Below are 22,418 nucleotides of genomic sequence, written 5' to 3' on the forward strand. Positions count from 1 at the left end.
CGGCCTCCCCGATCAGAACCCGAATGGTGTTCTGTTGTTGGACTTCTGTGCTAGTCACAGTTTGTCCATAGTGAACACCATGTTCAGGCATAAGGGTGTCCATCAGTGCACATGGCACCAGGACACCCTAGGCCGAAGGTCAATGATTGACTTCGTGGTTGTGTCATTTGACCTTCGGCCGTATGTCTTGGACACTCGGGTAAAGAGAGGGGCTGAGCTGTCAATTGATCACCACCTGGTGGTGAGTTGGATCCGCTGGCAGGGGAGGAGGCCTAACAGGCTCGGCAGGCCCAAACGTATTGTGAGGGTCTGTTGGGAACATCTGGCTGAGCCCTCTGTCAGGGGGGTCTTCAAGAGCTTCAACCAGATACCGAGAGAGGCTGGGGACATTGAGTCTGAATGGACCATGTTTTTTGCCTCTATTGTTGATGTGGCCGTCCGGAGCTGTGGTCATAAGGTCTCCGGTGCCTGTCGTGGCGGTAATCCCCGAACCTGGTGGTGGACATCAGAAGTAAGGGATGCCGTCAAGCTGAAGAAGGAGTCCTATCTGGCCTGGTTGGCTTGTGGGGCTCCCGAGGCAGCTGACAGGTACCGACAGGCCAAAAGGGCCACAGCCCGGGCTGTTGTAAAGGCAAAAACTCGGATCTGGGAGAGGTTCGGTGAGGCCATAGAGGAGGACTATCGGTCGGCCTCAAAGAGATTCTGACAAACCGTCCGGCACCTCAGGAGAGGGAAGCAGTGCTCTACCAACACTGTTTATAGTGGAAGCGGAGAGCTGTTGACCTTGACTGGGGACATTATTGGACGGTGGAAAGAATACTTTGAAGATCTCCTCAATCCCGCTGTTACGATTCCTGTTGAGGAAACAGGGGATGGAGATTCGGGGGCGGACTCATCCATCACCCAAGCTGAAGTCACTGAGGTGGTCAAATAGCTCTGGATATTGCAGGGCTGACACGCCTCTGTAACATCGCGTGGCAGTTGGGGACAGTATCCCTGGAGTGGCAGACAGGGGTGGTGGTCCCTCTTTTCAAGAAGGTTGACCGGAGAGTGTGCTCCAACTATAGGGGGATCACACTCCTCAGGCTCCCTGGGAAAGTCTATGCCAGGGTGCTGGAGAGGAGGATTCGGCTGATAGTCGAACCTCGGATCCAGGAGGAACAATGCGGTTTTCGTCCTGGTCGTGGAACACTGGATCAGCTCTATACTTTCTATAGGGTGCTCGAGGGTTCATGGGAGTTCGCCCAACCAGTCCACATGTGTTTTGTGGATCTGGAGAAAGTGTTAGACTGTGTACCTCGTGGCGTCCTGTGGAGGGTGCTCTCGGAGTATGGAGTCCAGGGCCCTCTGCTAAGGGCTGTCAGGTCTCTGTACGACCGGAGCAGGAGCTTGGTTCGCATTGCTGGCAGTAAGTCAGACCTGTTTCCAGTGCATGTTGGACTCCGGCAGGGCTGCCCTTTGTCACTGGTTCTGTTCATAATTTTTATGGACAGGATTTCTAGGCGCAGCCAGGGGCCGGAGGGAGTCCGGTTTCATCCCTGCTTTTTGCGCATGATGCTGTCCTGTTGGCTCCGTCAAGCCAAGACCTTCAGCATGTGCTGCGGTTTGCAGCCGAGTGTGAAGCAGCTGGGATGAGAATCAGCACCTCCAAGTCCGAGGCCATGGTTCTCAACCGGAAAAGGGTGGCTTGCCCTCTCCGGGTTGGAGGAGAGTTCCTTCCTCAAGTGGAGGAGTTTAAGTATCTTGGGGTCTTGTTCACGAGTGGGGAAAGGATGGAGCGTGAGATTGACAGGCGGATTGGTGCAGCTTCCGCAGTAATGCGGTCGATGTACCGGTCCGTCGTGGTGAAGAAGGAGCTGAGCCGAAAGGCGACGCTCTCAATTTACCGGTCGATCTATGTTCCTACTCTCACCTATGGACCTGAGCTTTGGGTTGGGGACAGTTTGGAACCAAAAGGACAAGATCTTGGATATAAGCGGCCGAAATGAGTTTCCTCCGCAGGGTGGCTGGGCACTCCCTTAGAGATAGGGTGAGGAGCCCGGTCATCCGGGAGGAGCTTGGAGTACAGCTGCTGCTTCTCCACATCGAGAGGGGCCAGTTGAGGTGGCTCGGGCATCTATTCAGGATGCCCCATGGACGCCTCCCTAGGGATGTGTTCCGGGCATGTCTCACCGGGAGGAGGCCCCGGGGAAGACCTAGGACACGCTGGAGGGACTATGTCTCTCGGCTGGCCTGGGAATGCCTCGGGGTTCCCCCGGAAGAGCTGGAAGAAGTGTCCAGGGAGAGGGAAGTCTGGGCGTCCCTGCTTAGACTGCTGCCCCCGCGACCCGGCCCCAGATAAGCAGAAGATAATGATGATGATGATGATGAAGAAATTAACACAACCTGAGGCTTAACTGTAACTATAGTAGTAGTCTATAGTAATAATTGTGACTAACTATAGGTTTAGTCATAATAACTAAAACTGTAACTACAACTAATTATAAGCTAATTATAAACAAAAAGGTTTTGACAACACCCTCTTTAAAATTAGAGAGGGTGTCTGCTTCCCGAACCCAAACTGGCAGTTGGTTCCACAGAAGAGGGGCCTGATAGCTAAAGGCTTGGCCTCCCATTCTACTTTTAGAGATTTTGGGAACCATAAGCAAACCTGCATTCTGGGAACGAAGCAATCTGTTGGGATAATATGGTACAATCAGCTCTTTAAGATATGAAGGAGCCTGGCCATTGATAGCCTTATATGTAAGGAGAAGGATTTTAAAATCAGTTCTGGATTTTACAGGAAGCCAATGAAGTGAAGTTAGTAGGAGTAATATGATCTCTCTTGCTAATTCCAGTCAGTACTCTCGCTGCAGCATTTTGGATCAGCTGGAGGCTTTTTAGAGAGTTAACTGGACATCCTGACTAATTTTTCAGCATCACTCTGCGACAGAATGTTCCTAATCTTACTGATATTGCGCAGGTGAAAGAAGGTGGTCCTAGAGACTTGTTTTATATGTGAGTTAAAGGACAAACCCTGATCAAAAATAACTCCAAGGTTCCTCACAGTCGTACTGGAGGCTAAATTAATGCCATCCAGAGTAACTATATGATTAGATAAACTGTTTCTAAGGTGTTTGGGACCAAACAAAATAACCTCAGTTTTGTCTGAATTCAGAAGAAGAAAGTTACAGGTCATCCAGGCCTTTATGTCTTTAAGACATGCCTGAAGTATGGCTCTGTAAAATGTAACTTCCGGCGCTGTAGGAGACGGCTGCCTTTACCAGCATCTCCTACACACCTGAGCGTTTTTTCTTCTATTTAACTGTTTTATCGTTATTTTTATGTTACTTTTTCTTACGTATCCTATGGATATTTTGCATTCTAACATGACACTGCCATGCAACAGCCATCTCGTCTATTCAAGAGAGGAACTTTTTGCACTAAAGACCAACGTCGGAATGCAGCACAACGTGCCGGCAGAGTTGAGGAGGAAGTTCAGAGGCTGCAAGGCAGGAGCGAAGCTAAAGGCTACACAAAGACGCTTCAAGCCAGCGATCCCCTCTATTTTAATGGGGAACGTCAACTCATTACCGAACAAGATGGATGAGCTGCTTGCACTGAGCAACCAACGGAGTTACTGTGAGTGCAGCTTATACATCTTCACAGAGACGTGGCTCACCGATGTGATACCGGACGCTAACGTGGATCTACCGGGTTTTACTACTGTGAGAGCCGACAGAGACACGAACGCTTGCGGGAAGAGCAGAGGTGGAGGGGTTATCATCTATGTGAACAAACGTTGGTGTTGCCCGGGACATGTCTCAGTGAAAAAGGTACTGTGTTGTAAGGACTTGGAGCTGCTAGCCGTTAGCCTGCGGCCATATTACTTGCCGAGGGAGCTTAGTCACGTGATCGTACTCTGTGTTTACATTCCGCCGAGCGCAGATGCATCAGCTGCCTGTGAGAAGATACACACAGTGACTGCGAGACTACAGACTAGGCACCCTGATGCGTTTATGGTCATATCTGGGGACTTTAACCACGCTACCCTGGACTCTACCTTGGCCTCCTTCTACCAGGCTGTAGGCTGTCCCACGAGGCATAACAGAACAATAGACCTGCTGTATGCCAATGTGAAGGACGCTTACAGAGCCTCCCCCCTCCCGGAAAGTCTGACCACAATCTGGTTCACCTACAGCCACAGTACACCCCCCTGGTCAAGAGGGTGTCTAGAACCACACGCTCAATCAGGAAGTGGACACCTGAGGCAGAGGATGCTCTGAGAGACTGCTTTGACACCACTGACTGGGATGTACTGCTGAACCATCATGGAGAGGACATTGAGCAGCAGGCTCACTGTCTGACTGACTACTTAAACTACTGTTTGGATGCAGTCTCCCCCAACAAGTCTGTACGGTGCTATCCAAATAACAAACCTTGGGTAACACAAGATGTTAAAGCTGCTCTCAACAGGAAGAAGGCGGCTTTCATGAACAAAGACAGAGAGGCAATTCAATCAGCACAGCGGGAGGTGAAGCAATGCCTGAAAGAGGCAAAGGACACCTACAGGAGGAAGGTGGAGAAGAAGCTGAGTGAGAGACGCCTGAAGGAGGTCTGGGATGGTGTCAACACCATCACAGGCTTTAGGACAAAGGCCACAACAGCAGGGGGGACAATGGAGGACGCAAACAAGTTGAACAGCTTCTTCAACCGCATTGACCAACCCACGCCCCCCCCCCCTCCCCCACTGCAGCACACAACCTCCCTGACTCCATCCCCTGTGCAGCCCTCCCCCCACCTCTTACCCCTTCCCCAACCCCAACACCCTCCACGCATAACAGCAGACCAGGTGAGGGGAGAACTGAGGAAACTTCACCCGAGGAAAGCAGCTGGCCCTGACAGAGTGCCTTCCCGTCTGCTTATGACCTGCGCTGCTGAACTGGGTGAACCACTCCAGCAGGTCTTCAACAACAGTCTACAGCTGGGGAGAGTGCCTACCCTGTGGAAAACATTCTGTATCGTCCCAGTACCAAAGAAAAACCGCCCAGGTGAGCTGAACGACTACAGACCAGTGGCACTCACATCCCAGCTGATGAAGACTATGGAGCGGCTCATCCTCAGTCTCCTCAAGCCCCAAGTGCATCAGGCTCAGGACCCTCTTCAGTTTGCCTATAGGGCAGGTGTGGGAGTGGAGGACGCCATTCTCTACCTTCTACACCAGGGGTGGGCAAACTGTTCCACAAAGGGCCGGTGTGGCTGCAGGTTTTTGTTCCAACCAATGAAGAGCACACAGTTTGACCAATCAACTGTCTGAAGACTGAGATCAGTTGATTAAATGAGTCTAGTCTGGTGTGCTGCTGCTTGGTTTGAACAAAAACCTGCAGCCACACCGGCCCTTTGTGGAACAGTTTGCCCACCCCTGTTCTACACCGTGTCCAAGTACATCTGGACAAGGGGAGGAGCACAGTGAGGATCCTCTTTTTGGATTTCTCAAGTGCCTTTAACACCATCCAGCCCCCGATGCTACTGGACAAACTGAGGGGGATGCAAGTAGAGCCCTACTTGGTGTCCTGGATTGCTGACTACCTCACGGAGAGACCGCAGTTTGTCAGGCTAAAGGACGCTACTTCAGACACTGTCATCAGCAGCACAGGAGCACCCCAAGGGACGGTGCTGGCCCCCCTCCTCTTCACCCTCTACACCTCAGACTTCTGCTACAACTCAGAGTTGTGTCACATCCAGAAGTTTGCAGATGACACAGCCATCGTGGGATGTATCAGGGATGATGAAGAGGAGGAGTACAGGAACCTAGTCTGTGACTTTGTTGCCTGGAGTCAGATGAACCATCTCCAGCTCAACACCTCCAAGAATAAGGAGCTGGTCATTGACTTCAGGAAGTCCAGCCCACAACCACGGTCAGTGACCATCAAGGACGACGAGGTGGAGATTGTAGGCAACTACAAGTACCTCGGGCTGTGGCTGGACAACAGGCTGGACTGGTCATACTGTACAGATCACCTGTACAAGAAGGGCCAGAGCCGTCTGTACTTCCTGCGGAGACTGGGGTCCTTTAACATCTGTAGAAAACTCCTGTGGATGTTTTACCAGTCTGTGGTGGCTAGTACACTTTTTTATGCTGTTGTCTGTTGGGGGGGCAGCATGCCAAAAAGGTGTGCTAACAGACTGGACAAACTCATCAGGCGGGCGGGCTCTGTGGTCGGCATGAAGCTGGACTCCCTGGTGACAGTGGCAGAGAGGAGATCACTAAAAAAAACTACTGGCTATTATGGACGATGCCAGTCACCCTCTGCACACTGTCATCAGTGCACAGAGAAGCCTGACCAGTAACAGGCTGCTCCTCCCCAAGAGTCGGACCAACCGGCTCAGAGACTCCTTTGTCCCCAGAGCCATCAAACTATACAACACCGAATATGGCAGGAGGGGGAGAGGGAGAGGGAAGGAGTACAGCCTGCCGGACACTACTATTCATGTACAATAACCCATGGGCAATAACAATACTATCCATGTGCAATAACTCATGTGCAGTAATTTATTCTTTCCACCTCTTAGAGTGTAATGTTTGTATATACTTTATAGTTTAATTTTTATTTGAATCCACCCTTGTTCTATTTTAGTACTAAGATTATTCAAGAGTTTATTTTACTTTATATTTTATTTCATTTACATTCCATTTTTATACCAGCACCTTAGTTAGTGACTTTATTAACTAACTTAACTTAGTTAGTTACTTTTTACTTTGTACTACTGTTATACTGTGTTTTTTGGTGTTGTACTGCTGCTGGTACCCAAATTTCTCCAAGGGACCTCCCAAAGGGATTAATAAAGTATATTCTATTCTATTCTATTCTAACTGATCTGTTTCGTCTGGCTTCATAGATAAATATAGCTGGGTATCATCCGCATAGCAATGGAAATTTATTCCATGCTTCCTGATAATATTGCCTAGGGGAAGCATGTATAAGGTGAACAATATTGGTCCAAGCACAGAACCCTGTGGAACTCCATGACTCTGGTATATATGGAGGGATCATCATTAACATGAATAAACTGGTATCTATCTGATAGATATGATTTAAACCAGTTTAGTGCTCTTCCTTCAATCCCAATAACATGTTCCAATCTTTCCAATAGGATACTATGATCAATAGTGTCAAATGCAGCACTAAGATCTAGCAGGACAAGTATAGAGACGAGTCCATTATCTGATGCTATGAGAAGGTCGTTGGTAACTTTCACCAGTGCTGTCTCTGTGCTATGATGAACTCTAAATCCTGACTGAAAAACTTCAAACAAACCGTTCCTATGTAGATGGTCACACAACTGAGTTGCAACAGCCTTTTCAAGAATTTTAGAATTAAAGGGGAGATTGGATATAGGTCTATAGTTTGCCAAAATGTCAGAGTCCAGAGAAGGCTTTTTAAGTAAAGGTTTGATAACTGCAACCTATTAGTATAGGCAACCTAAGAAGTATAGGTACGTTATAATTAGGAAATTAACCACAGTGTACAAAAAAAATTGTGTTACAATTTGGAGTTTTGTGTTTGTGATACAATTGTGTTACAACTTACACTACACTACAGTACAGTACACCACAGTGCCGAAGCAAGAAACAGGAAGTGACACATTACGTTACTGCTAAAGTCTAGTTGGTGATGTTGATGCAGGACGTCAGCTGAGAGTTCCCAGAATGGCTTTTTCCTCAGAGAATTTATCAGTGTTTGATTTAATATCAATAAAATGTGTTTGTGTTTTCAGAGGTCAGGACCACAGGCTGAGAGCAGAGTTTCCAGGATCCAGCTGTCTGTCTCTGAAGAGTGACTGGTCCAAAGAGTTTAATTCTCCAGACTTGAGTCATGAACCTGGACCCTCAGACACAAAGTAAGAGGCTGTTTCTAGTATAAACTGACCTGAGGATGATTCAGTTCTCAGACATATTTGAAGGAAACAGGGACACACCAGGAGCCAGATCCATAAAACTGTGTCCACACAAAGACAGAAATATGCACACACACACACACACACACACTCTTTTCACCAGATTTATAAAGCAGAGCTTTCTCATGTTACTGTTTTATCAGTCTCAGCCAGTGTGAGAGTTTGTGTATGAACATGAACCCGTCATTGAAAAGAAGGAAGAAACACAGTGTCTCCATGTTGGAGGAAACACTTCAACACAACAATTTTCACATCTGAGCCTTTAACAGCTTCTAGACATTGTGAACCAAATCTGGATATTTGTTCACAAAGGTCAACAAAACATTTAGTCTCAGCACAGGTCTTGCTGCTAAAATCATTAGTTGTCAGGTTTCTGGGATTTAATGACTGTTGGAAAGGAGCAGAATGTCCTCACACTGGATTGTAGCTCCCAAAAACATTTGATCAGACTGAAAAAGGGAACGCTAATTCATGAAGACCCTACAGGGTCTTCATGAATTAAATGGCCAAAATGACAATGAGCTGATAGGACTCAATACATCATCAAGATAAAATACATTATCAGAGCCTGAAAGAATCCCAACAATCTCACAGTAATCCACCCAAAACATCCAAGAGTATCTCAGTAAGTTCAAATGTTTGTTGGAAAATGTATAAGATATAAAATCTGAGAGAAAGATCCAGAACAAGAGCTGGACTGCAGACAGTCAGTCAGAGCAGCACTGTACAAAGTAAGACTGTACATCTGTCTGCTCATGTCATCATCTCTGAAAACAGGACCTGTGCTTTGATACAGAGTCATTTGTTCTATCGTACAGCTTTGACATTTAAGATGATTAGAAATACCACAAAATGAAAAAGCTTTTCTTTGCATGTCTTTAGTTTTTATGCAGCTGATGAAAGAAATGAGCAGATTCTCAGATTCTTTCTTTACTCTGACATTGTTTCTTCTGTGTCAGCAGATTTTCAGCAGATAGTGGTCTGCAGGAGGTTTTAGATGAACATAAGATCAGTCTGAGGAGGAGATGTGAACGTGTGACTGAAGGAACTGATGGAACAGGAAGTGAAACCCTCCTCAACAGGATTTACACTGAGCTCTACATCACAGAGGGACAGAGTGAAGAGGTTAATACCCAACATGAGGTGAGGCAGCTGGAGACAGCTTTCAAGATGGAGACCCTCCATGACACTCCAATCAAGTGCCACGACATCTTTAAAGTCTTACCTGAGCAACAGAGACGCATCAGAGTCGTTCTGACGAACGGCGTCGCTGGCGTTGGAAAAACCTTCTCAGTGCAGAAGTTCACTCTGGACTGGGCAGAGGGCTCTGAAAACCAAGACGTCAGTCTGCTGGTTCTGCTTTCGTTCAGGGAGCTGAACCTGATCAAAGAGAAGAAGTACAGTCTTCTCAGGCTGCTCCATGTTTTCCATCCAACATTAAAGAAGCTCACAGCAGAGAAGCTCGCTGTCTGTAAAGTGTTGTTCATCTTTGATGGCCTGGATGAAAGCAGACTTTCACTGGATTTCAACAACAGGAAGGTCGTGTATGATGTCTCACAGAAGTTATCTGTCAACGTGCTGCTGACAAACCTCATCCGGGGGAATCTGCTTCCCTCAGCTCTGGTCTGGATAACTTCCCGACCTGCAGCAGCCAATCAGATCCCTCCTGCGTGTGTGGACAGGGTAACAGAAGTACGAGGCTTCACCGACGCCCAGAAGGAGGAGTACTTCAGGAGGAGATCCAGTGATGAAGAGCTGTCCAGAAGAATCATCTCACACATCAAGACGTCCAGGAGCCTCCACATCATGTGTCAGATCCCAGTCTTCTGCTGGATCTCTGCTACAGTTCTGGAGCACATGTTGACCACAGAGCAGAGAGGAGAGCTGCCCAAGACCCTGACTGACCTGTACTCACACTTCCTGCTGGTTCAGACAAACAGGAAGAAGCACAAGTATGATGGAGGACATGAGACGAGTCCACGGGAGCTGACGGAGGCTGACAGGGACATTCTTCTGAAGCTGGGGAGGCTGGCGTTTGAACATCTGAGGACAGGAGACATCATGTTCTATCAAGAAGACCTGGAGCAGTGTGGTCTTGATGTCACAGAGGCCTTGGTTTACTCAGGAGTTTGTACACAGATCTTCAAAAGAGAGAGTGTGATCTTCCAGAAAACAGTCTACTGCTTTGTTCATCTGAGCATTCAGGAGTTTCTGGCTGCAGTCTATATGTTCCACTGTGCCACCAACAGGAAGACAGCGGTACTGAAGGACTTCCTTGGAAGACAACATCTTGATTCAAGCCTGGATCTCTTCCTGATGGAAACAGTAAAAAAATCTCTGAGCAGTAAAAATGGCCACCTGGACCTGTTTGTTCGCTTCCTTCATGGCCTCTGTCTGGAGTCCAACCAGAGACACTTAGGAAGCCTGCTGGGACAGACAGAGACCAGTCCAGAGACCATCCAGAGAGCCATCAACAACCTGAAGGACATCAAGACAAAAATGTCTCCTGACAGAAGCATCAACATCTTCCACTGTCTGATGGAGATGAACGACCTCTCAGTACATCAGGAGATCCAAGAGTTCCTGAAGTCAGGGAACAGATCAGAGAAACTGTCTGAGATCCACTGTTCAGCTCTGGCCTACATGCTGCAGGTGTCAGAGGAGGTTCTGGATGAGTTGGACCTGAACAAGTACAAGACATCAAAGGAGGGACGACGGAGACTGATCCCAGCTGTGAGGAACTGCAGAAAGGCTCGGTGAGTCCAGACATGATCAATAGCGTGATCAATAACGTGATCAATAACATGATCAATCGTTCTGTAGATTAGTGGTTAAGTTCTTCTGATACACAGATGATAAAGTTCTTATTGTTCTAAACACAGTGTTCCACTGGTTGATTTAAATCAATGTGTCAGTTTTATTTTTCACAGATGTTCTTGAGCTGATTCAGATGCTGTGAGAGCAAAGCTGTTATTGATTGATTTTTCAGTTGGTTGTGTTTCTAGTTGTCAGGTGAATAAACAGTTATTCTGTTTGTTTCTAATAATTGTTCAGTTGCACAGTTTTTGAACTTTTCTTCCTTTGAGTGATGGAGACGATGTTCAAACCTGATTAAACTAATGAAGAACTGGTCGAGGTTTTATCACAGCAGCATTTTATCATTTTAACCATTTTTAAATAATGTGACAGATTTATGAAAGGGTGAATATATTCATGTGTAAATTCTTTGAATAATTCATTCTTTCATTGTCCATTTAAATGTCATTTCATCAAATCCATAGTAATTCAGTCTGTTTATTTCTGGATGAATTCATTCATTCATTTGTGAAACCTTGAATGAATTCCTGTTTTAACAGCAGCAGGGGGCTCACAGAGAGAGATCATCTTTAGCAGCTGTCACTGTTCACTGAGCTCAACTGGAGAAAAATATCCTGGAGTCAGAGAAAAATCCTGGACAGTAAAAATTTTTTCTAATGGACATGGCCTCATGATAACTTAGTGGAGACAGATCAGATCAGATCACATCACACTGTCAGACTGTGGACATTATGGAAGACTTACTGTGAGCACATGTTCTCTCTCTTCTTCTGCAACATTAAAGTCAAACAATGAAAACTGTGCGGGTCTGAGAGATAGTGATGAGAATCAATGTTTCATGTCACACACATAAGATTTGCTGAACCAGTGATGTGAAGAGCAAATATTCATCAAAACAGCTCCAAGTCTTTTCTCATCAAATGCAGAAAGTAAATAGAAACTTTCCTGTTTCATAATAACAAGTTTTATCATTAATGTCTCATTACAGACTTTCTGACTGTGGACTCCCCGAGACTCACTGTGAAGTCATGGCCTCAGCTCTGATGTCCAACTCCTCCCAGCTCACAGAGCTGGACCTGAGTGGAAACAAAGACCTGCAGGATTCAGGAGCGAAGCTGTTGTCTGCTGGACTGGAGAGTCCAAACTGTAGACTGGAGACCCTGAGGTCAGTCCACTGACTGGAGCTGTTGGAGTTTCCTGTAGATTCTTCATTGGTATCATTGACTGTAGTTTTAAATGGTCAGTGTGTTGAGAAGTTCTCAGTTATTCCAAATGGTTTTCCTTATGGCTCCAAATAAAAGTCAAAGACTTGAACAGGGTTTATTTAAAGGGCGACAGTAGCAGAGTCATGACGGGGACATGTTGGACAGGACAGTTTTTCAGCTTCCAGAGGTTGATGTTGTGGTCCATCAGTCAGTGAAGGTGAGGCTGTAGAGTGTGTGAGGGACATGAATTCTTCTGGAGCTTCTGGAGAGCAGAAAGGACTCTCTGTTGTAATGACTACAAAAAGAAGACAGCTGAGACCAGTCACAGTGTTTGGGATTTAGAGCAGGTACACACTGGATATAGATGTGAAAAAGCTGCTGTTCCCTAACAAATCCCACTTTATTTAACAATCATCTGACTGTTGAATCTCTGAGAAATTAAACATGGAGTGAATGAAGAGATCTTTGGATGACAGAGTTTAGGAAAGTTTTCAAAGCTCTGCTATGAATTCAAAGATTCAAAGGCTTTTTATTGTCAATTCACCATATGTCAGACATGCAGGGGAATCGAAATGTTGTTTCTCTTTCTCAGCAATGTGCATTTTACAATATAAATAAACAATCTAAGCAAAACCAGCTAAATAAACTTTCACTACAATATAAATATATAGTAAAGAAATATATGGAAAACAAGTATATATATATATATATACACTTGAGGACAAAATTATTAGCCCCCCTATGAAAATTTCATTTTTTCAAAGCTATTTCCCAAGTGCTGTTAAACAGAGCAAAGAATTTTTAACACAGCTTTTTCTAACATCCTAGATTTATTTTGGATGCTTACATTATTTTACTTTGCATACAGAAACAAAATAATTTCACAAAAACGAAAAACTACCAGGGTCAAAATTATTAGCCCCCCTGATGCTAATAGTCAATTGTGTATCCTTTTTCCTGGATAACAGCCTGCAGTCGTTTGTTGTAGTTTTCAACAAGTCTCTGACACCTCTCCTGAGGAATCCCAGACCATTCTTCTTTGGCAAATCTCTCAAGCTCCTCCAGATTTGATGGCCTTCTGGCATGGACCTTGGTCTTCAGTTCACCCCACAAATTTTCAATGGGATTCAAGTCAGGGCTTTGTGCAGGCCAGTCAATAACGTTCACTTTGGTCTTCTGAAGGTAGTTCTTCACCAGGAGTGCCGTATGTTTTGGGTCGTTGTCATGTTGGGAGACAAAGTGACGATCCAGACCCAGTTTTGCTGCTGACTGCTTAAGGTTTTCTTTCAAAATCTTCACATATCCTTCTTTCCTCATGATTCCTTCCACCTTGACGAGATTCCCAGTTCCAGACGCACTGAAGCATCCCCACAGCATAATACTTCCACCACCATATTTCACTTTGGGGATGGTGTTCTTTGGGTTATATGCCTCTCCCTTTTTTCTCCAAAAATAAGCAACATCTCTATGGCCAAAGAGCTCTAATTTCGTCTCATCTGACCAAAGGACATGCTTCCAGTATGCATAATCTTTCTCCAGGTTGTCCTTAGCATACTTCAGCCTGGCTTGAAGGTGTCTCTTCTGCAGAAGTGGAGTTTTTCTTGGTCTGCAACCTCGCCGTCCATTCCTGTACTGAGGTTTTTATACTGTGTGTAAATTGGGAGATAACCCTCAGTTTTAACTTGATTTTACAAGCTTTGAGCATTACCAAGTTAAAGCAAATCACTCCACAACAGTTGCTTGTCCTATAGGTCAATAAAAAGGTCAGTTCTTAAAGGGGGTTACAATACTGACCCCAGTAATTTTTTTTTTAGTTCTGTTATTGCATACAAATAGAAATAATTTATGCTTTCTAAAGAAAACTAGTATGTTTAGAAATGCTATGTTGAAAATTCCTTGCTCTGTAGGGAGTTTTCCTTGCCACTGTCGCCTTAAGTGCTTGCTCTGGGGTCAGGCTCTGGGTCTCTGTAAAGCGCTTTGAGACAATTTTGATTGTGGAAGGCGCTATATAAATAAAATTGAATTGAATTGAATTGTTAAAGAAGCACTTGGGAAAATTTTGAGAAAACTTTAAATTTCATAGGGGGGCTAATAATTTTGTCCTCAACTGTATATACATATAAATATGAAAATTGCAGATTGCTGAATAGTGCAAATGGTTATGTGCAAGTTGGCCAAAAGATTGTCTTAGTTACAGAGTCCAGGTGGCAGTGGGGGAGGGGGGGGGGGGTCAGCAGAGTTGGGGTCCAGGGGCGGGGGGCAGGGGGCGGGTAGTGTACAGAGTTCAGCATCCTGACAGCCTGGTGGATGAAGCTGTTGGACAGTCTTGTGGAGCGGGCCCGGAGGCATCGGAACCGTCTCCCTGAAGTAGGGGTGGGCGATATGGCAAAAATATGGTAAAATCACGATCACGATTTTATCACGGTTCATTTTCACAGTGAAGTTAATTTAGAACCAAACTATTTTCTTTGTAAAAACTTAGTTATAAAGGCAAAAAAAGTCACCTCTTTCCACCGTTTGCTACTTCTCTCATATGTCCTGCTTTTATCAAAGGCTTGTGTTGTGGTTGTTTCTGTGTAATGTCTTTAGCTGTTACCACTGGCTGATGCATGGTTGGCCTCGCTGCTTGGCTCTCAGCTCATAGTTCCGGATGATGCCTCTTCAGGTGGTTAAAGAGGTTCGTTGTGTTTGCGCTTTGTCGTTTGGAGAAAACCCAAACCAGTTCCATACACAGTGTTGGGGAGTAACGGAATACGTGTAACGGCGTTCAGAATACAAATCATGAGTAACTGTATTCCATTACAGTTACAGTTGAAAGAGATAGTATTCAGAATACAGTTACATTGTTGAAATCAATGGATTACGTGACGATACTTCTCTGTTTCACGAGTTTATATTTATTCTCTAAATGAACGAAAGCAACCCGATGCGTTTCCCAGAAGCCCCAGCTCCACGAAAACAAATGGAAATAAACGAGCTATTCACCTGATCAGTCGGTCAGAATGGAGTCGGACGAGGAGCAGCAGGAGCGAGAGCTTGAGCCGCAGCCGGCAAAACAGAGCCGGGACAGAAATGTGTTGGCCAAGACAGAAACGGCGTTACGTTACGTATTCTGAATACGTAACGCCGTTACATGAACTCCGTTACTCCCCAACACTGTCCATACGACTGAAGTGGGGACTTTTTGGGGACCGACTCCAAGCGTTCACTTTTGGAGTCGGCCATGGCTACCCGCTACACTTTGACTAAAACGGCAAGGCTAGTAAAAAAAAAAAAAATCAGCACTGCTCGTACTTCGCCATGATTGGTTGGTTAGTCACGTGAAGCAGGCTGTTAGTTGCCCAAGGAAAAAAAAACTTCTCGTGCTTCTGTGTGCAAGCATAGAGCTGCAATTAATAGAATGTGCCCTATAGACGATAATACGATCTCTCTCATCTGGTAGATCGTCAACATCAAGATCGTCTTCACGATCTAATATCGTCATATCGCACACCCCTACCCTGAAGGCAGGAGGCTGAAGTGGGGGTGTGAGGGGTGTGAGTTGTCCTCCGCAATGTTGATGGCTCTGCGGTTGAGACGTGTGTTATAAATGTCTGTGAGGGGCAACAGAGGGGCACCGATGATCTTGCTGGCTGCATTCACTATGCGTTGCAGTGTCTTTTGGCAGGAGGCAGTGCAGCCTCTGTACCACACAGTGATGCAGCCAGTGATGATGCTCTCAATGGTGGAGGTGGGACATGGACTCTTCTCAGTTTGCGGAGGAAGTAGAGGCGTTTTTGAGAAGTCCTCAGAAATCCCAGGCACTTGGTGCTGTTCACCCTCTCCACTGCAGCGCCGTCGATGGTCAGTGGGGGATGCTGTGAAGGCCTTCTCCTGAAGTCGATAACCATCTCTTTGGTCTTCCCCACATTGAGGAAGAGGTTATTATCCTTACACCACTGGAGCAGTTGGCTCACCTCACTCCTGTAGTTTGCCTCATCCTGGTTGGTGATGAGGCCCACCACAGTCGTGTCGTCCGCAAACTTGATGATGTGGTTGGTGTTGTGGCTGGGTACGCAGTCGTGAGTCAGCAGGGTGAAGAGTAGCGGGCTGAGTACACAACCTTGTGGAGCCCCTGTGCTCAGCATGATGGTCCTGGAGGTTTTGCTGCCAGCCCTTACCTTTTGTGGTCTCTCTGATAAAAAGTCCAGCACCCAGTTACACAGAGAGGTCTTGACTCCCAGGCATCCCAATTTGTGTGTTAGCTGCTGGGGATGATTGTATTAAATGTTGAGCTAAAATCTAGAAACAGCATTCGCACATAAGAGTCTTTGGAGTCAAGGTGGGTGAGGGCTGGGTGGAGTGCAGCTGCGATGGCATCCTCGGCAGACCTGTTGGTCCTGTATGCAAACTGAAACGGGTCATGGGTGGGGGGGGGGAAGGATTTGATGTTCTGCATCACCAGCCACTCGAAGCACTTCATTATGATGGGTGTCAGTGCTACGGGCCGGTAGTCATTGTGGCTGGACGGGTGTGGTTTCTTTGGTACCGGTATTATTGTGGTGGCCTTGAAACACTTGGGGACGACCGCTTGGCTCAGGGAGATGTTAAGACATCCTTGAGCTCCCCAGCACAGAGTGAGATGTCACTGTCACAGGTTTGTGGGGGGGGTTGTAGTCAGTGAGGGTTCGGATGCCTCTCCACAGGCTTTGTGTATCCCTGGTGTTACTGAAGTGGCTGGTTATTTTCTTGCTGTATTGTTGTTTTGCTACTTTGATTCCACGGGACAGGTTGGCCCTGGCTGTTGCTAGCCCTGCAGCGTCCCCAGCCCTGAAGGCTGTGTCCCGAGCCCTCAGGAGCCTGTGGACCTCGCCTGAAAACCACTTTGTGCTCAGTCTCAGTCTCTGTTGAGTTGAATGAATGTTTTCATTGTGGATCCAGAAAACAGACTCTACACATAAGAGACATGATAGAATGTGTTGAACTGCTCCTTCCTCCACCAGCCTATGATACCAAACTGCAGTGAGGACAAGCTCAGCGGGAGTCTGTTCTCTGAGCAACTAATTCCAGTAAGAGCAGTTTCCAATGAGCAGATCTCACACACTGACAAACTACAGTCTCCATGACTGGAGCGTCTGGGGTCAAAGGTCAGAACCACCCTCAGGACTTATTACAGAAGACAGTGTAACAGTGATTCATCAGTGTACAGATACATGTCAGTAAATGTTTACCACACTCCATGAAGATCAAACTGCAGCAAAAGCTCAGATCTTCTGCTACAGCTGCTCATTTCTACCTGTCAACAGGTGCAGAGCTCTTCAACAAACAGGTTTTACACCTGGTTAAAGTCACAGAGGTGATGATGATGAACGACACCATCAAATCTGATGTTTGTAAAAAGGCTGGAAGCTGTTTCCAAACACAGCTGTGAAGCTGAGAGTTGAAGGATGACACCAACAACTCCTTTAATCTGCATCTGACATCTGACTGTTGTTTTCAGATCCAGCTGTGAACATGTGGACTTCTCATTTTAACTGCACAAGCCTACTGAGCTACTAAATATATTGATCCTCTAATGACAGACCTGACTCATATGAATGTGTGTTGACATGAACAGGTGTGTGAATGTTGTGGTGACATGTGGATGATGTGTGTAGAAGGCTGACATGATGATAATCCACAGCAACAGAAGGACACAGTCACTCTGCTCATGTTAGAGAGAAGCTCATTGATTAGGACACATCTGATTGGATGATCAATGATTTTCATCTTCATCTTTTATTCTTTATTCAGGTTGAGGGGCTGCAGTTTGTCAGAGATCAGCTGTGCTTCTCTGTTCTCAGCTCTGAAGTCCCACCCCTCCCATCTGAGACACCTGGACCTGAGTGACAGCAAGCTGCAGGATTCAGGAGTGAAGGATCTGTGTGGTTTTCTGCAGAGTCCAGACTGTGGACTGGAGACTCTGAGGTCAGACTGAGAGACAGAAAGAAATGTTTCTTCACTCTTTGCTTTATGATCTGTGATGTTTATAGTGACTGAAGTTAATGAGAGCCGTGTTTGACTTTTAGTATCTGACTGTTTTTAAGCTGCATCCTGTTGGTTCAGGTGTTTGGAGTTTCCATTTTCCAAACTTGTACATTCTCAACCTTCTTCAGCTCTGAACAGATGATGAAACACTCAACGCTTTCAAGCAGGAACTTTGTCTCCTAAACTCACATCTTTTATTCTTTATTCAGGTTGAGTTACTGCAGGTTGTCAGAGATCAGCTGTGCTTCTCTGGCCTCAGCTCTGAAGTCCAACCCCTCCCATCTGAGACACCTGGACCTGAGCTCCAACAACCTGCAGGATTCAGGAGTGAAGCTGCTGTGTGGTTTTCTGCAGAGTCCAGACTGTGGACTGGAGACTCTGAGGTCAGACTGAGAGACAGAAAGAAATGTTTCTTCACTCTTTGCTTTATGATCTGTGATGTTTATAGTGACTGAAGTTAATGAGAGCTGTGTTTGACTTTTAGTATCTGACTGTTTTCAAGCTGCATCCTGTTGGTTCAGGTGTTTGGAGTTTCCATTTTCCAAACTTGTACATTCTCAACCTTCTTCAGCTCTGAACAGATGATGAAGCTCTCAACGCTTTCAAGCAGGAACTTTGTCTCCTAAACTCACATCTTTTATTCTTTATTCAGGTTGAGTTTCTGCAGTTTGTCAGAGATCAGCTGTGCTTCTCTGGCCTCAGCTCTGAAATCCAACCCCTCCCATCTGAGAGAGCTGGACCTGAGTAAAAACTGGAACCTGCAGGATTCAGGAGTGAAGGATCTGTGTGGTTTTCTGCAGAGTCCAGACTGTGGACTGGAGACTCTGAGGTCAGACTCCATTGTTTACTTGTTTGCTGAGATGAATATGATGTGAAAGTTGTGCCGACAGTAAAGTGCAGACATCACACTGATATTATACTGATCCACACTGAGGATCTTCATGGTAAAGTCTGTTTTCTTCTTCTGTGGTTTAGTCCACTGACTGTGGCAGAGCAATGTTGAGCTACAGATTTCAAAGCTTCATTTAACAAGAAAAAAGCTTCACTCTTTAAATCACATCCAAGTTTCTTCCACACTCACATCAACAAATATATATTCGATTATACGATTATAAAGTGATGAGACTAAAGTCAAAGTGACTCAGATATTCAGAACAAACTCATCACATCATGCAGGTTGTCAGAGATCAGCTGTGCTTCTCTGGCCTCAGGTCTGAAGTCCAACCCCTCCCATCTGAGACACCTGGACCTGAGTGAAAACTGGGACCTGCAGGATTCAGGAGTGAATCATCTGTGTGGTTTTCTGCAGAGTCCAGACTGTGGACTGGAGACTCTGAGGTCAGACTCCATTGTTTACTTGTGTGCTGAGATGAATGTGATGTGAAAGTTGTGCTTTATTCAGTATTTATTAGGTCAAATCTCCTTCAGAATTTATAACATTCAAAGTGTGAAATGGTTGAAAGGAAGTTGTGAAAGTGCTGACTCTGATTTTCAAAGTGATTTTTAAAGCTTTGAAAATGATTTTGATTCTGACTCTTACAGTCCACATTGACAGTGTCAGCAGTTTGACTGAGTTGAGCTTGTGTTATTCACAAAGTCTCATTGAGATCAGGACGTTTGACAAGAACTGATCTGTACAACACGTGTGAGCAGGTCTGAAGGCACAAGTGTTCATAGCTGCTCCCAATGGCCTCACTCACAGGCACAGTGAAAAGCCTGCTGTCACAGAGAGGACACGTGACCATGGTTTAAATACGGAGAGGACATTTTCACACAGTGTCTCCTGAAGACATTCATAGAGCTACACTCAGCTGCTGAGCTGAACAGGGACACAAATATTTGTGGAACCAATGAAAACAGAGCAGAGAGAGAAGTTCAAACCCTGGCTCCTTTCTCAGCTCCACACAGCCGACCAATCACTGAGCCCACTGGGTGTCAACGTCCCACTGTGTCTTTGTCACAGGGACACAAACTGTGGGACACAGACCCCCCCTAAGCTGACACCCACCAGGAATGTGGGGACAGGAATCCCAGAATGCAATGCTGGAACAGCAGATTCAAATGTGTGAGCAGAGAGTGTTGGATGAAGCTGAACTTGCTTTGGACCAAAGACACATGACTGGAATGTGATGAAATGTCTCATTCAACACACTGCACATGTGCTGAATGTCTGCAGCTTCTCAAACTCTCAACACAAACTTCAGTCACACTCAAAACATCAAAGGCTCAAACTATTATTTCACACAATATGAAATATTTCATTTGAAACCTTAGTGAACACTTTGAAAACTTTCTTCCAAACTGTTAAACCTGAGTGTGAATGTGGGACTTTTTGAAGGAGATTTGAGCTCAGAGATTTGATGCTGATCCACACTGAGCATCTTGTTCAGCTTCATATTTCAAACTCATTGAATGAAGATTCAAAATCCAACACTTGCTAATTGATTCTTTACTTTGGAACAATTTCATCTTCACCTTCAGTTGACTTTTATATTTCTTCACATACAAAGCAAATATTCCACATTAAGACAGAAAGAAATGTTTCTTCACTCTTTGCTTTATGATCTGTGATGTTTATAGTGACTGAAGTTAATGAGAGCTGTGTTTGACTTTTAGTATCTGACTGTTTTTAAGCTGCATCCTGTTGGTTCAGGTGTTTGGAGTTTCCATTTTCCAAACTTGTACATTCTCAACCTTCTTCAGCTCTGAACAGATGATGAAACACTCAACGCTTTCAAGCAGGAACTTTGTCTCCTAAACTCACATCTTTTATTCTTTATTCAGGTTGAGTTCCTGCTGGTTGTCAGAGATCAGCTGTGCTTCTCTGGCCTCAGCTCTGAAGTCCAACCCCTCCCATCTGAGAGACCTGGACCTGAGTGGAAACGACCTGCAGGATTCAGGAGTGAAGGATCTGTGTGTCTCTCTTTGAAAATTGAATCGAAGGCAACTGGACATATGTTTGTCTGGGAAGACGTTTCGCCTCTTATCCAAGGGGCTTCATCAGTTCATACGCATCGGTCTATCTAGTCCGCACTAGTCTGACCAAGAAAGTGGAGTAGGACCCAGGTATTTAACCTGTTGTGGGTGGGACCACCAAAGTACCTACGAAAGTACTGGTTTCACCTGACCATTGTTGTGGTCCCCAGTGAACGACGGTCGTCAGGCTCATGTGACCTAGTTTGTGTCTCATGTGAACGACAGTCGTTAGGGTCAGGTGAGTCCCTGGTGGATGACGCTCGTTGAGAGTCGTCTGAGGTTAAGTTGTTTACTCTCCTGGGTACACATGAAAGGGCTACATTGTAAATGGGGGGTAGGTGGTGTCGCAGACCCCCTCCTCTGTTTAGTGAAGGTTTTTCCACTTTCACATAGATGGCTTCTTTGACTCCTCTCTCAAACCATCTGTCCTCCCTGTCCAGGATTTTGACATTGCTGTCTTCAAAGGAGTGTGCTTTTTCCTTTAGATGTGAGTAGACAGCTGAGACTGGACCCGAGGAGTTAGCCCTTCTGTGTTGGGCCATGCGTTTGTTCAACGGTTGTTTAGTTTCTCCAATATATAGGTCCTTGCATTCCTCACTGCATTTGACCGCATATATTAGGTTGCTTTTATGATTGTGTGGTATCTTGTCTTTGGGGTGTACCAGTTTCTGTCTGAGAGTGTTGCTGGGTTTGAAACATACAGGAATTTGATGTTTGTTAAAAATCCTCCTTCAGCCTGATAGACCGATGCGTATGAACTGATGAAGCCCCTTGGATAAGAGGCGAAACGTCTTCCCAGACAAACATATGTCCAGTTGCCTTCGATTCAATTTTCAAAGAGAGAACTATGACCTGGATGAATGAGAACATTCACAGACAAGGATCTGTGTGGTTTTCTGCAGAGTCCAGACTGGGGACTGGAGACTCTGAGGTCAGACTCCATTGTTTACTTGTGTGCTGAGATGAATATGATGTGAAAGTTGTGCTTTATTCAGTATTTATTAGGTCAAATCTCCTTCAAAATTTATAACATTCAAAGTGTGAAATGGTTGAAAGGAAGTTGTGAAAGTGCTGACTCTGATTTTCAAAGTGATTTTTAAAGCTTTGAAAATGATTTGGATTCTGACTCTTACAGTCCACATTGACAGTGTCAGCAGTTTGACTGAGTTGAGCTTGTGTTATTCACAAAGTCTCATTGAGATCAGGATGTTTGACAAGAACTGATCTGTACAACACGTGTGAGCAGGTCTGAAGGCACAAGTGTTCATAGCTGCTCCCAATGGCCTCACTCACAGGCACAGTGAAAAGCCTGCTGTCACAGAGAGGACACGTCACCATGGTTTAAATACGCAGAGGACATTTTCACACAGTGTCTCCTGAAGACATTCATAGAGCTACACTCAGCTGCTGAGCTGAACAGGGACACAAATATTTGTGGAACCAATGAAAAGAGCAGAGAGAGAAGTTCAAACCCTG

The 22,418-nt window shown here is 45.5% G+C and overlaps 1 protein-coding gene across 1 annotated transcript in view; it reads left to right on the forward strand.

Annotated features, from left to right (window-relative positions):
• Positions 1-22,418, forward strand: part of LOC121193007 (protein NLRC3-like) — a 58,336-nt gene that overhangs the window by 7,028 nt on the left and 28,890 nt on the right. Inside the window, exons 4-11 of the mRNA XM_041055098.1 lie at positions 7,759-7,881; positions 8,901-10,694; positions 11,744-11,920; positions 17,733-17,906; positions 18,176-18,349; positions 18,619-18,795; positions 19,143-19,304; positions 20,751-20,859. Of these exons, the coding sequence (XP_040911032.1) occupies positions 7,759-7,881; positions 8,901-10,694; positions 11,744-11,920; positions 17,733-17,906; positions 18,176-18,349; positions 18,619-18,795; positions 19,143-19,304; positions 20,751-20,859 (2,890 nt within the window). The remainder of the gene's footprint in view (positions 1-7,758; positions 7,882-8,900; positions 10,695-11,743; positions 11,921-17,732; positions 17,907-18,175; positions 18,350-18,618; positions 18,796-19,142; positions 19,305-20,750; positions 20,860-22,418) is intronic.

This window comes from Toxotes jaculatrix, chromosome 14 (assembly GCF_017976425.1).
Source record: "Toxotes jaculatrix isolate fToxJac2 chromosome 14, fToxJac2.pri, whole genome shotgun sequence".
NCBI lineage: Eukaryota > Metazoa > Chordata > Actinopteri > Toxotidae > Toxotes > Toxotes jaculatrix.